Genomic DNA, 13333 nt, shown 5'->3' on the forward strand with positions numbered 1-13333 from the left:
ATTGTATTAAAAATTATGACAATCTATATATGACAATTGTATTAAAAATTATGATAACAATCTATGTATGACAATTGTATTAAAAATTATGATAACAATCTATGTATGACAATTGTATTAAAAATTATGATAACAATCTATATATGACAATTGTATTAAAAATTATGATAACAATCTATGTATGACAATTGTATTAAAAATTATGATAACAATCTATATATGACAATTGTATTAAAAATTATGATAACAATCTATGTATGACAATTGTATTAAAAATTATGATAACAATCTATGTATGACAATTGTATTAAAAATTATGATAACAATCTATGTATGACAATTGTATTAAAAATTATGACAATCTATATATGACAATTGTATTAAAAATTATGATAACAATCTATGTATGACAATTGTATTAAAAATTATGATAACAATCTATGTATGACAATTGTATTAAAAATTATGATAACAATCTATATATGACAATTGTATTAAAAATTATGATAACAATCTATGTATGACAATTGTATTAAAAATTATGATAACAATCTATATATGACAATTGTATTAAAAATTATGATAACAATCTATGTATGACAATTGTATTAAAAATTATGATAACAATCTATGTATGACAATTGTATTAAAAATTATGATAACAATCTATGTATGACAATTGTATTAAAAATTATGATAACAATCTATGTATGACAATTGTATTAAAAATTATGATAACAATCTATGTATGACAATTGTATTAAAAATTATGATAACAATCTATGTATGACAATTGTATTAAAAATTATGATAACAATCTATATATGACAATTGTATTAAAAATTATGATAACAATCTATGTATGACAATTGTATTAAAAATTATGATAACAATCTATATATGACAATTGTATTAAAAATTATGATAACAATCTATGTATGACAATTGTATTAAAAATTATGATAACAATCTATGTATGACAATTGTATTAAAAATTATGATAACAATCTATATATGACAATTGTATTAAAAATTATGATAACAATCTATGTATGACAATTGTATTAAAAATTATGATAACAATCTATGTATGACAATTGTATTAAAAATTATGATAACAATCTATGTATGACAATTGTATTAAAAATTATGATAACAATCTATGTATGACAATTGTATTAAAAATTATGACAATCTATATATGACAATTGTATTAAAAATTATGATAATAATCTATGTATGACAATTGTATTAAAAATTATGATAACAATCTATGTATGACAATTGTATTAAAAATTATGATAACAATCTATATATGACAATTGTATTAAAAATTATGATGACAATCTATATATTGTCGATTATATATTAAAAATTATGATCAAGGCATAATGATATGCTACAAATTATAATCTATAGACTATAGCTTGACTTACTTCAGTTATGTGCATACTCTAGAGAGCTTCATCATATGCTTGAGAACAAAATTTTACCATTTATTGCAGTCTTTCACTTGTCAAGAACAGCATGCAGGTATCAATATTTTTCTGTTTCTAAATTTTTATTCATCAGACTATTGTTCTCATCTTCTCATCTTGAGTGCCATTTTCACACGTTTCGGTCGCTGTTATCTTTGATCTTCTTCAGGTGTATTTTGTCGAAATATTTCTGTCGAACTTAGGAATCTGGACGGAATTTTGTACGAAACTTTCTTTACTTCACAGAGGTAGCATGCTCTTGTTCCATCAGCCATGACTGGATAGACGTCATAAATAATTCCCAATTGTATTTTTTTGTCTTCCGATTATTACTTTTACAATTGATTTTTTTCCAAGTACTCTTACCACTGCATGACAGGTTCTTGCGACAAGATACATGTGAAGGAGGTTGGAGATTCCATCAACTGAAACATTGTGAAAATGTCACTCAAGATAAGAACACTAGTCTGAATAATGCAAATAACATAAATTATCGACCTTCATCTAAAAAAAAATAGCAACAGATTTAAAAAGTTTCGTTAGCGTGAAACGTTATATTTTTATTTTCAGTTCAATGCGTATATTTCTGTGCTGAAAGAAATGGTTGCCAAAGTGGAAACGGAACAACGCAGTAAACTGGAGCAACTCAATTCCATGCAACAAGAACAAAAGTAAGATTTTTTTTGGAAACTTTAAAACGGAATGTTGTGATTAGTGTTTGAACGATTAATCTTTTTGGGTATTAGGATCAGAAAAATTTGAATCTAATTTCTGATTCCAAAAACGATTCTGTTATTTTTATTTTTATTTTTTTCAAAACTCGATTTTTTATTGCTAGTACTAATAAAATAGCTCAGTAAAAATGACTCGAGTGAATGATTAAGAAAAAAAATGCCATAAGTGGAAAATATGGATGAAAATCTCACAAAAATCTTCATTAAAATCTTGCGTATAATATGTGTGATAGGAAAATATTAAGAAGTTTTTCAAATTAAAACTCAAATTATATCTGCATTTGAAAGTAGATTAGGACTCTCAACTACCCCCCCCCCCAAAAAAAGGAAATGAGTTTCTTAGGCAATTTTAGAATTGGTATGTGTATTAGAATCAGGAATTCAGAACAAAAATTAATTTAAAAAAATAAAAGCAAAAAAAAAAACCCAACAAATTTGATTAAAAAATAAGCGTATCTATTTGATTATTAAAAGAAAACGTTGTTACTCATTGAGTTCAATGTAGAGTTTATTTTTTAAAAAATATTCCAGAAAACCCTAAATTTTTGCTAAGAATTTAAAACAAAAGTGGTAACTCCTTTGTAATAAAAAAAAAAAAAAATTGAATTTTTATCGTATGATATTTTCTTTCTATCATGGGTAGATACATTATACAGATGATTCTTTCATTTTTTTTTAGTTTCCTTTTTTTGTGCAACCTTTGAAAAAATGCATTTCAGAGAAAAACATTACATACTTACATGTCATGCCAGAATTAGTATAAATTCCAAAAATTCGTCCAGTAGAAAAATAATTGTTAGTAAAAACAGTATTTTTCAAAGTTGCAATTTCACTATAAATTAACCCTTTAGTTGCTTGAAATCAGAGGAATAACTGCTTTTAAGTTGGTGATCTTGATTATTCTCAATAATACTACATGCTTTTTTTCCAAAAATTAGCTCTAGCACAATCTTCTGCTGGATGATGTTTTGTACATTTTGAAATTTATACTAATTTCGACATGATACGCAAGTACGTAATGTTTTTCCCAAAAATGCCTTTGTTTTAAAATACACAATTGGGTTGGGAGACACACTATAGTAAAATTGCATCCTTTCTCTTTCTTTCTTTTTTTTTTTTTCAGGGGAGAATTCTGGACAAGCATCCAGTCTTGTAATACTTGTTTGTAGTTTAATAGAACTGAATTTAAAAAAAAAGTTTTTTGATGACTTGAGAAAAAAAAAATCATTAACCATTGAGTTTACTTCATTTTTTACTTTTCTCTCCTTTGATTGTTGGAGGTTAATTGCTACACATAAAAAAAAAATGAAGCTGATGTTAAAAGCATCAAAGATGTTAAAATTAAAATCATAAAGAAATAAGAAAGAAAGAAAAGGTCCTAAATTAGAAAGTTGACAAAGAGAAATGTTTTGACCAATTATAACCTTCAACCTTCTTCAGGTGTTTCTTGTTGAATTTGGAAATCTTTCTGTCAAATTCTGTGCAGAATTTCGGACAGAAACCATTTATTTAACCCGCAGGATTAGCATACTTTCATTGTACAAGCCGTGACTGAGTAGAAGTTTTCATTAATTTGCAATTGTATTCTGAGTATTGCCTGCACTGAGGATTGAACCTTCAACCTCTGGAAGGGTGTCACTTAGAATTGAATTTACCACTTTATCCACTACATCACTGGTCCTAAGTACGGGCAATACTAAGAGTACAATTAAGAATTACTTAGGATTTCTATCCAGTCATGGTTGATGGAACAAGAGCATGCTACCCCCATGGATTAAATAAAGTTCCATTTGATTTCTGTGCAGATTCCTGAGTTCAAAAAGATACATCTGAAGAAGGTTGGAGGTTACATCGTCCAAAACGTTATGAAAATACCATTTAAGATAAGGACAGTAGTCTGAATACTACAAATGGTCAATGTTTATTTAAAAAATTCAGAAGCATAAATTTTGTTTGTTTTCAATTTTAATTTCTTTTTTAACAGAACAATAGAAATCAGCAAAATGTCTGTCCAAGATGAAAAAAATTTACTGCCAGAACTTTCCCAGAACAATCAACCCGAAACGATGGTAAGTTCTAAAATTGTGTTTTGATCAAACTATGGCGACTGTAAAAAATAAAAAAGTCTACAATAGTTAAACGGATGATTGCTACTTAAAAAAATTGATTTTTTTTGACATTGAAATTTTTTTTGCAATATTTGCATTTGATTTTTATGAAAATATGATTTAAAAAAATGAAACTAATTTTATCGTCACTGTATGAATTTTTCTATGTTTAATGTAAAAATACTTTATTAAAAATATTTACTTTAAATATTCTTCATCAAAAATACTATCTACATTCTATGAAGTTGTTTGTATTTAATTAAAAATACTTCATTAAAACAATTGAAAATACTTCATTAAAAATATTTAATTAAAAATACTCCATTAAAACAATTAATTGAAAATACTTCATTACAAATATTTAATAAGATTACATTTTGGTATATTTTCATAATCGTTATCATATCGTATGAATCCGAAGATTCTATTGTTGGCATTGGTTTCCCTGATATTTTCTAATCAGAATTATTTCTAGAAAGACATCAGGTACTTACAGGAAGTATCACATGAAGCTTGCCAACATCCTAAGTGAAAACATAATATTTGTGGAATGACCTAGATTCGAAGTTGAGACACCCAGGCCATCAGTCCGTGTCATTAACCACTGTCACCTCCCATCTGTTATAATAAAACCATTGCATCTTCTTGTAATGGTGATTTGGTGACTGTACCTAAACAATGTCACATCTTGTGATATTGTTACTTAAAAAATCCACTCAGTAGATATTTTTTGTATTGATATTTGATAAAATTACAAGAAAATAGTTTTGATAAAATTACAAGAAAATAGTTTTGATAAAATTACAAGAAAATAGTTTTGATAAAATTACAAGAAAATAGTTTTGATAAAATTACAAGAAAATAGTTTTGATAAAATTACAAGAAAATAGTTTTGATAAAATTACAAGAAAATAGTTTTGATAAAATTACAAGAAAATAGTTTTGATAAAATTACAAGAAAATAGTTTTGATAAAATTACAAGAAAATAGTTTTGATAAAATTACAAGAAAATAGTTTTGATAAAATTACAAGAAAATAGTTTTGATAAAATTACAAGAAAATAGTTTTGATAAAATTACAAGAAAATAGTTTTGATAAAATTACAAGAAAATAGTTTTGATAAAATTACAAGAAAATAGTTTTGATAAAATTACAAGAAAATAGTTTTGATAAAATTACAAGAAAATAGTTTTGATAAAATTACAAGAAAATAGTTTTGATAAAATTACAAGAAAATAGTTTTGATAAAATTACAAGAAAATAGTTTTGATAAAATTACAAGAAAATAGTTTTGATAAAATTACAAGAAAATAGTTTTGATAAAATTACAAGAAAATAGTTTTGATAAAATTACAAGAAAATAGTTTTGATAAAATTACAAGAAAATAGTTTTGATAAAATTACAAGAAAATAGTTTTGATAAAATTACAAGAAAATAGTTTTGATAAAATTACAAGAAAATAGTTTTGATAAAATTACAAGAAAATAGTTTTGATAAAATTACAAGAAAATAGTTTTGATAAAATTACAAGAAAATAGTTTTGATAAAATTACAAGAAAATAGTTTTGATAAAATTACAAGAAAATAGTTTTGATAAAATTACAAGAAAATAGTTTTGATAAAATTACAAGAAAATAGTTTTGATAAAATTACAAGAAAATAGTTTTGATAAAATTACAAGAAAATAGTTTTGATAAAATTACAAGAAAATAGTTTTGATAAAATTACAAGAAAATAGTTTTGATAAAATTACAAGAAAATAGTTTTGATAAAATTACAAGAAAATAGTTTTGATAAAATTACAAGAAAATAGTTTTGATAAAATTACAAGAAAATAGTTTTGATAAAATTACAAGAAAATAGTTTTGATAAAATTACAAGAAAATAGTTTTGATAAAATTACAAGAAAATAGTTTTGATAAAATTACAAGAAAATAGTTTTGATAAAATTACAAGAAAATAGTTTTGATAAAATTACAAGAAAATAGTTTTGATAAAATTACAAGAAAATAGTTTTGATAAAATTACAAGAAAATAGTTTTGATAAAATTACAAGAAAATAGTTTTGATAAAATTACAAGAAAATAGTTTTGATAAAATTACAAGAAAATAGTTTTGATAAAATTACAAGAAAATAGTTTTGATAAAATTACAAGAAAATAGTTTTGATAAAATTACAAGAAAATAGTTTTGATAAAATTACAAGAAAATAGTTTTGATAAAATTACAAGAAAATAGTTTTGATAAAATTACAAGAAAATAGTTTTGATAAAATTACAAGAAAATAGTTTTGATAAAATTACAAGAAAATAGTTTCGATAAAACATAGGAATGATAGAAAAAAGGTTTATCTTATTTAACAACGGATAAATCTATATAAAACTTTGCATTACTATCTACTTTGTAAAAAAAAAAAAAGATTTGACTATAGTCAAAGATGACCTAAAGGCTCCGTTTTTATTAGCTATTATACCAAGATATTGGGGAGGATGCTACTCTTTCTCTAGATTTGTCCACTTACTCTTGATTTTTACCTTATAATGTTGATTGCTTAGTAAAGATGCATCAAGTACTATTTTTTTTCATCATGTTTGTATGACTCTACCAAGGACTGAACTGCAATGTCCCGCACATATCACTCTAACTATTATTCTAATATTGGTTATTAAATTCATAAGCTTATTTGATGGCTGTTCACAAATGGCATGCAAATTGTTTATTTTAAATTCGCGATACCAATCCATTAGTACAGGGATTCCGAAAGTGAGAAGTACCTTTCTGCTGGAGGGGCAAGAGGGTGAGAAAAAAATAATGGGGTCTGTAAGGGAACAATTTAAGCAACATTATGTTGAATTTTATCAACAAAGTCTAAGTCTATTAATTTATTTTATTGCGGACTATTATTCTCATCTTTATTGGTTGTTGTTTCACGACGTTTCGGCCAGCTATTCCTCTGGCCTTCGTCAGGTGGTACAACCAATAAAGATGAGAATAATAGTCCGCAATAAAATAAATTAATATAAATAATACTCATCTCGATAATGAATTCTAATTAAAATAATAAAGTCTAAGTCATTTACACTTATGGAAGTTATAGAATAAGATTTTTAGAACATTTTTTGTTTTTATTTATACGTCCAAGGATGGAATACTGTTGCCATATCTGGGCAGGAGCTGCTAAAAACAGCCTATCCTGCCTTGACAGAGTACAAAATATACTTCATGGCTTAGTTGGGGATGCCCTTTTCTCTACCTTGCAACCTCTCTCTCACAGAAGAGACGTTGCGAGCCTATCCTTGTTTTATCGTTATTTCCATGGCAGGTGCTCGTCTGAACTCCAATCTCTGGTCCCCCCCTCGCCAATCTTTCACGAAAAACACCCGTCTAGCCGAATCCACTGTGAAAAATTTCCCCCACTCTTTATCTGTGCCTAAATCAAAACGTGGATTCCATGAACAAAGCTTCTTTCTTAGAACTGCACGCCTATGGAACTCTGTTCCGTCTGCCTGCTTCCCACCGGACTACAACTTGGATGCCTTCAAGTCCAATGTTAACAAATTCCTAATGAACCGCCCCCTTAAGTAAACACTTCAGCAAATCTCCACACTAACATAATGTACTTGCAATAACCCTTATCCCTGAGTAGCTTCCGGGCCTTGATAAGTGGTGATCACTGTGTAAAAAAAAAAAAAAAAAAAAAAAAAAAAATTGGATCGTCTAAAGTCATGAACGCTTGTTTGTGTCACGACAACCAGTAAATATGACAGTTTCTTGGTTTTTGTAAATTGTATTTCTCAGCTTTGTGCATAATTCAGCCATTAAAAAAAAAAAGCCATTGTTTGGGGCATGACACTTCTGGATATTCCAAACACTAAGGAACGCGGTACATCAAGGAAGATCTGGTAGGAGTGCAAGAAGCCAGGATGTAAAACCGCAACTTTTTAACTATATTTCAAAAAATAAAAATGGATTTATTTTTTTATTTTTTCAACAAAGCCTGATTTCTGTCAAAGCGCCAGAGCTTTACATCCTATTTTTTCTTTTTCATTTGGCTCAATTTGGAAGCACCTACCCCCACCCGGTGTGTATATGGCAAGTGCATTTCCTTCTTTACTCCGGGTTGAAAATTGTATCTTGATTACATTTTTTCTTTTTTTTTGCCATTGCCCATTCACATCCCTGACGATGCAATATAATTGGGTGCAATCTAACGTCAACTCTTTGGACGAGACTGCATGGAGAGCATGAGACGTTGCCTGATATCGCTCACCGCAGAAGTCATGAGCTTCACAGCATCCGTAATACTAAAACGGAATGGATAAGATGTCTATTTATAGTATTTCTGACAGAGGGTTAGTTATGAAGAGTTTGGGAATATTTGCTTTAGTATATATCTCTATCTGTACTATTATATAAAAAGAACTTGATCATTGTGTGTGTGTGTGTGTGTGTTCGTTCCCTATGGACTCTGAAACAGCTAGGCCGAATTTTTTTAAATTTCATACAAATGTACTTAATGTACCTAGCAGTGTTCTGATATAAGTTTTGTATGCGAATGTCTTCGATAAGTACCAATAATTGAGAAAATCAGATGAAAGAAGGAACAGGCGATTTTTAACTAACGGTTAATGCCTTATATAGCACAAAGACACAGCATATAAAAATCAATATAAGGTTCTTTGATATGACAGGGGCATGTTTGAAATGAAGGTTTTTGTTTAGAGCTTAATTGAACTATGATATTTGATGTTTGCATTTTAAACTTTGATTTAAGTCATTATATATTAAAATAATTTTATAAAGTTAACAGGAGGTTCTCTACAGTGCAATGTAGACTATAATGTATTGTGGACTAAGTCACTGTGAGAAGGCATGTGAAGCCGGTGGGTCCCCAACTAGAGCAGGCAATTAATCAATTTGATTGAAAAATAGGCGATTACGCTGATTTTGACAACAATAAAATAGGAGAGGGGTGAAACATTTGTTGATCTTCATTAAATCCCGGGCAACGTCTGGTCTCCCTGCTAGTTACATATAAAGAAAGCAAATGATTTTAATAGCAAGTTTTTTGTTGTTGAAGCTCGAATGATATGATAACAGTGTGAATAATAAGAATGACACGTGTTTGCAAAAGAATATTCCAGTTGAAGTATTTTATTAGTACTTTCGATAGGCATGGCCAAAATGAAAAGAGGAAGTAAGTATTTTTTTGATGGAGTCTCTCTTTAAAAATCTGCCAAAAATCAAGTAATTATCCAATCAATACGAAATTTTCACCGATTATTAAGTGAAGAATGAATTTTATAATGGCGTACTTTTTTATATAATCGATATATATATATATATATTAGTCCCCCCCCCTTCCGATACCAATATCCTTTAAATAATCAGTTGAAACTGAACAAAATATATTGTATTTTGAGGAGGGTGAGGATTGGAGATAAAACAAACAAAAACAACTGCGCACGTATCAGATTTTAAGGTTGAAAATTTGAATTTTGAATGTGTTTTATTTTTCATCTTTTGTGTTTTGAAGTGTGAAATTCGTTGAATCTTTCAGATTAGCAAAAAAAAAAAAAAAATATTTTCATTACTTTTGCTAAAAACACTACTTTTAAATCTTTGAAAAATAAATTAATAATTTTCTTTTAGTGAGCCCAATATTGCTAATATACCATTAAATAGGAAATGTTTTGAAGAATCGATACCAAAAAAGAAAAAATCGATAAATAATTGCAGATTTTGCTAAAAAATGATAATTTCTTTCGGTAATTTCTTGTTAATTTACCCATGGTGGACCAAGCGTGATAGAAAATGCAGGAGTTTTTTTTTTCAATACATATGACGCCTAGTATTCCCAAAATGGTCACCCATCTGGTACTGGCCAGCCTTATCATTGCTTAACTTCGGGGTTATGTAGGCAACAAATATCTATCTCGCTTATGAAAAAAGAATTAAACCCTTCACTTAATCGTCAAATCAAACATTAAAAATACATGGCTAAATATAGTTTATTTAGTTCCCTCCAGGCATCCATACTTAATTTTAGACTATAATTAAATTTTGGTTTTTAGTAATTTTGCGATGCAAATCTATAGAATGATATACAAAGTTGGAATTATTTGAAATTCCGGTAATTATATCATAATATTTTTGCATATTCTTATAGCAAGTCATCCTAAATCCTATTTAGACGAAAAAAAAAATATTTGGTTAAAAAAACTTTTAAAAAATATTTTAATGTTTTTAGTGATCAAGACAAAAATGATGGTGAATGGTGTGGTTTTATAAAAATTTCGGTACTTGTACAGTTTAATCAAGACATTAAAAAAAATGAAAATATCGAAAAAAGGTTATATTGTACGTATTCGTTTTGGACTGGTTATCTCTGAAAAAAAAATTTCACTTAATTTGATCGAGTAGTTTTTTTGTTTTTTTTTTACAGCGGAAAAAAACACGTTTTTATGATAGCATTGTTGAAGGTAGCCATCTTTGAATTTTTTTAACACACCAGGGGGAGATAACTCAATTTAAAGTGCCGACACTCCCTCCCCATCTTTAATACTAGCTTTTTTTTTTCCTAAAAATCAAACCTTTTTCTCGATATCATAACAAATTGCTTTATCGCTGTAAAAAAAAAAAAAATTTGATGAAATTAAGTGAAATTTTTTTTTCAGAGAACTTCATTCCATAACGGATATGTACAATATAAACTTTTTTTTTTTTCGATATTTTCATTTGGTATTTGTACAGTTTAATTAAACTGTACAAATACCAAAATTTCAAATTTAAAATTCTATTAAAAATAGTAGAACACGTTTATATTATTCTGTTTTTATCTTTCGGAAAAAAAAAAGTGTCTCAAGAATAATGAATTTTAATAGATTTTAATTCGTTTTTTAAAAAAAACAAAAAAAAAACAACTTTTTTTTTCTTTTTTTTTTTTCTTTTTTTTTAACTTTTTGGCCATGCCTATCCTTAGGATATACACCAAGTCAGTATGTTAGGTAAAGCATCGTATAAGGGGAGAATAATCCATTTTATTTAATAAAGTCAACGTAAAAGTAAGTTATTTCCCTTGAAGCAGTCTGTTATAACAGTTTAAGAAAAAACAAAAAACAAAATGCATTTCGCATCATGTATCCAACGGCTTCTACCTTACCATTTTGTTCTGTAAGTTTTTGAATAAATCTGTTAAAGATTTTACTTCATCCTTAGTTCATTCTTGAGTTGGTATTAAACCGATAATGTGTAGCATCAAACGTAGCACAACAATATTGTGGGTGAAGAAATGTATCAATGTCTTTTGTGCGTTCTGCGAGAATTTTAGTTCTATCTGCATTCCTCTTTTCCCTGGAACTTGTCAGTATAAAGTCGGAATATGTTTTTATCTTCAATATACATAAGGAGAGAGAGAGAATAGACCAACATTCTCTTCTCATCTCTGGAGGCAGGTTAAAGCTATTCTTTTGCTCACAGCACACATTTCTATAATCTTGCTGTTTCTGCTGATTTGTGTGTCTTCATTCAATATTTATTTCTTTTTTTTAATGAAAATCGCTCCAAACAAGGCATGAAGCCACTTGATGTAAGAACAAAAAAAAAAGTAAAAAAAAAAACAAACTAGTCAACGATAAGAGTTCCTATTTATTGTTCTCTCCATGAGAACAAAATAAGGCACAGATCAGTTTTTATTGTGAGGGGAACTCCCCAGAAAGGACGATCTGGATTGGAACAAAAATTTAAATTGCCTCAGTCCAGAAAGACGTCTTCATTGAACAAGGACAGAATAGACAAAGTGTAGCATCAGCACAGATACTGCACTTTGTTCCTAGCCAAGCTATAAGTGTTCAGATGGATAAATTCTGACCCAGAAAGGAGCAATTCTTCTCCGTTTGTCAGAAACATCACTCATGGAATGTGAGGACTAAAGGACAAAATAAGGGAAGCAAGAATTATGAGGCTGCTTTGCCATGACTAATTTATGAGACTGATAGCATGATTTCTGTTCACTATTACAAATATTTCAGATTTACTTTAAATTTGATCCATACTCCTGAATCACCAATTAATTTAAATTCTCTGAATTTAAATTTGTTTTTAAGACTCATTAAGCTTCGGCCTCAAATTTGAGACATTTTCTTGAATCAAATTCATGTAATGGATTTTGATAAAAAATTAGAATAAGGATTCTAGACATAAGTTTTAATTAAGCTTAGGCCTCAAATTTGAGACATAATTTAATAAGGATTCTAGACATAAGTTAATAAGGATTCTAGACATAAGTTTAATTTAATAAATAATTTAATAAATAATTTAAAATAATTTAATAAATAATTTAATTTAATTAATTGAACTTTAATTAATTTAATTTAATAAATAATTTAATAAATAACTTAAACAAAATAATATATAAACAAAAATAAATAATATAGATAAATAATAAATAGATAATATAAACAAAATAAATTTAATAAATAATTTAATAAATAAATAATTTAATTGAATTTTAATAAATAATTTAATTAATTTAATTTAATAATAATTAATTGAATTTTAATTAATTTAATTTAATAAATAATTTAATAAATAATATAAACAAAATAATATAAATAAATAATAAATAGATAATATAAACAAAATAAATTTAATAAATAATAAATAATTTAATAAATAAATAATTTAATTGAATTTTTATTAATTTAATTTAATAAATAATTTAATTTAATAAGGATTTTAATAAATAATTTAATTTAATAAATAATTTAATTTAATAAGGATTCTAGACATAATAAGACATAATAAGCATTCTAGACATAAGTTTTAATTAAGCTTAGGCCTCAAATTTGAGACATTTTCTTGAATCAAATTCATGTAATGGATTTTGATAAAAAAGTAGAATAAGGATTCTAGACATAAGTTTTAATAGCATTATAACTTGATTTGTTTGTCTTTCTGTTCAAATAATTTTTTTTTACATGTTTGATTATGTCTTGATTTCAATCTTGTAA

At 26.9% G+C, this 13333-nt stretch overlaps 1 protein-coding gene across 5 annotated transcripts in view; it reads left to right on the forward strand.

Annotated features, from left to right (window-relative positions):
* The window catches only part of LOC145293208 (SCY1-like protein 2), a 207101-nt gene that overhangs the window by 173058 nt on the left and 20710 nt on the right, over nt 1-13333 (forward strand). For all 5 annotated transcript variants that reach the window (XM_080139727.1, XM_080139728.1, XM_080139730.1 and 2 more), the window contains exons 14-15: nt 2049-2149; nt 4197-4281. In XM_080139727.1, coding sequence (XP_079995853.1) covers nt 2049-2149; nt 4197-4281 — 186 coding nt within the window. The remainder of the gene's footprint in view (nt 1-2048; nt 2150-4196; nt 4282-13333) is intronic.

Source organism: Euprymna scolopes, chromosome 14, assembly GCF_053919585.1.
Source record: "Euprymna scolopes isolate OS-2025 chromosome 14, ASM5391958v1, whole genome shotgun sequence".
Lineage (NCBI taxonomy): Eukaryota > Metazoa > Mollusca > Cephalopoda > Sepiida > Sepiolidae > Euprymna > Euprymna scolopes.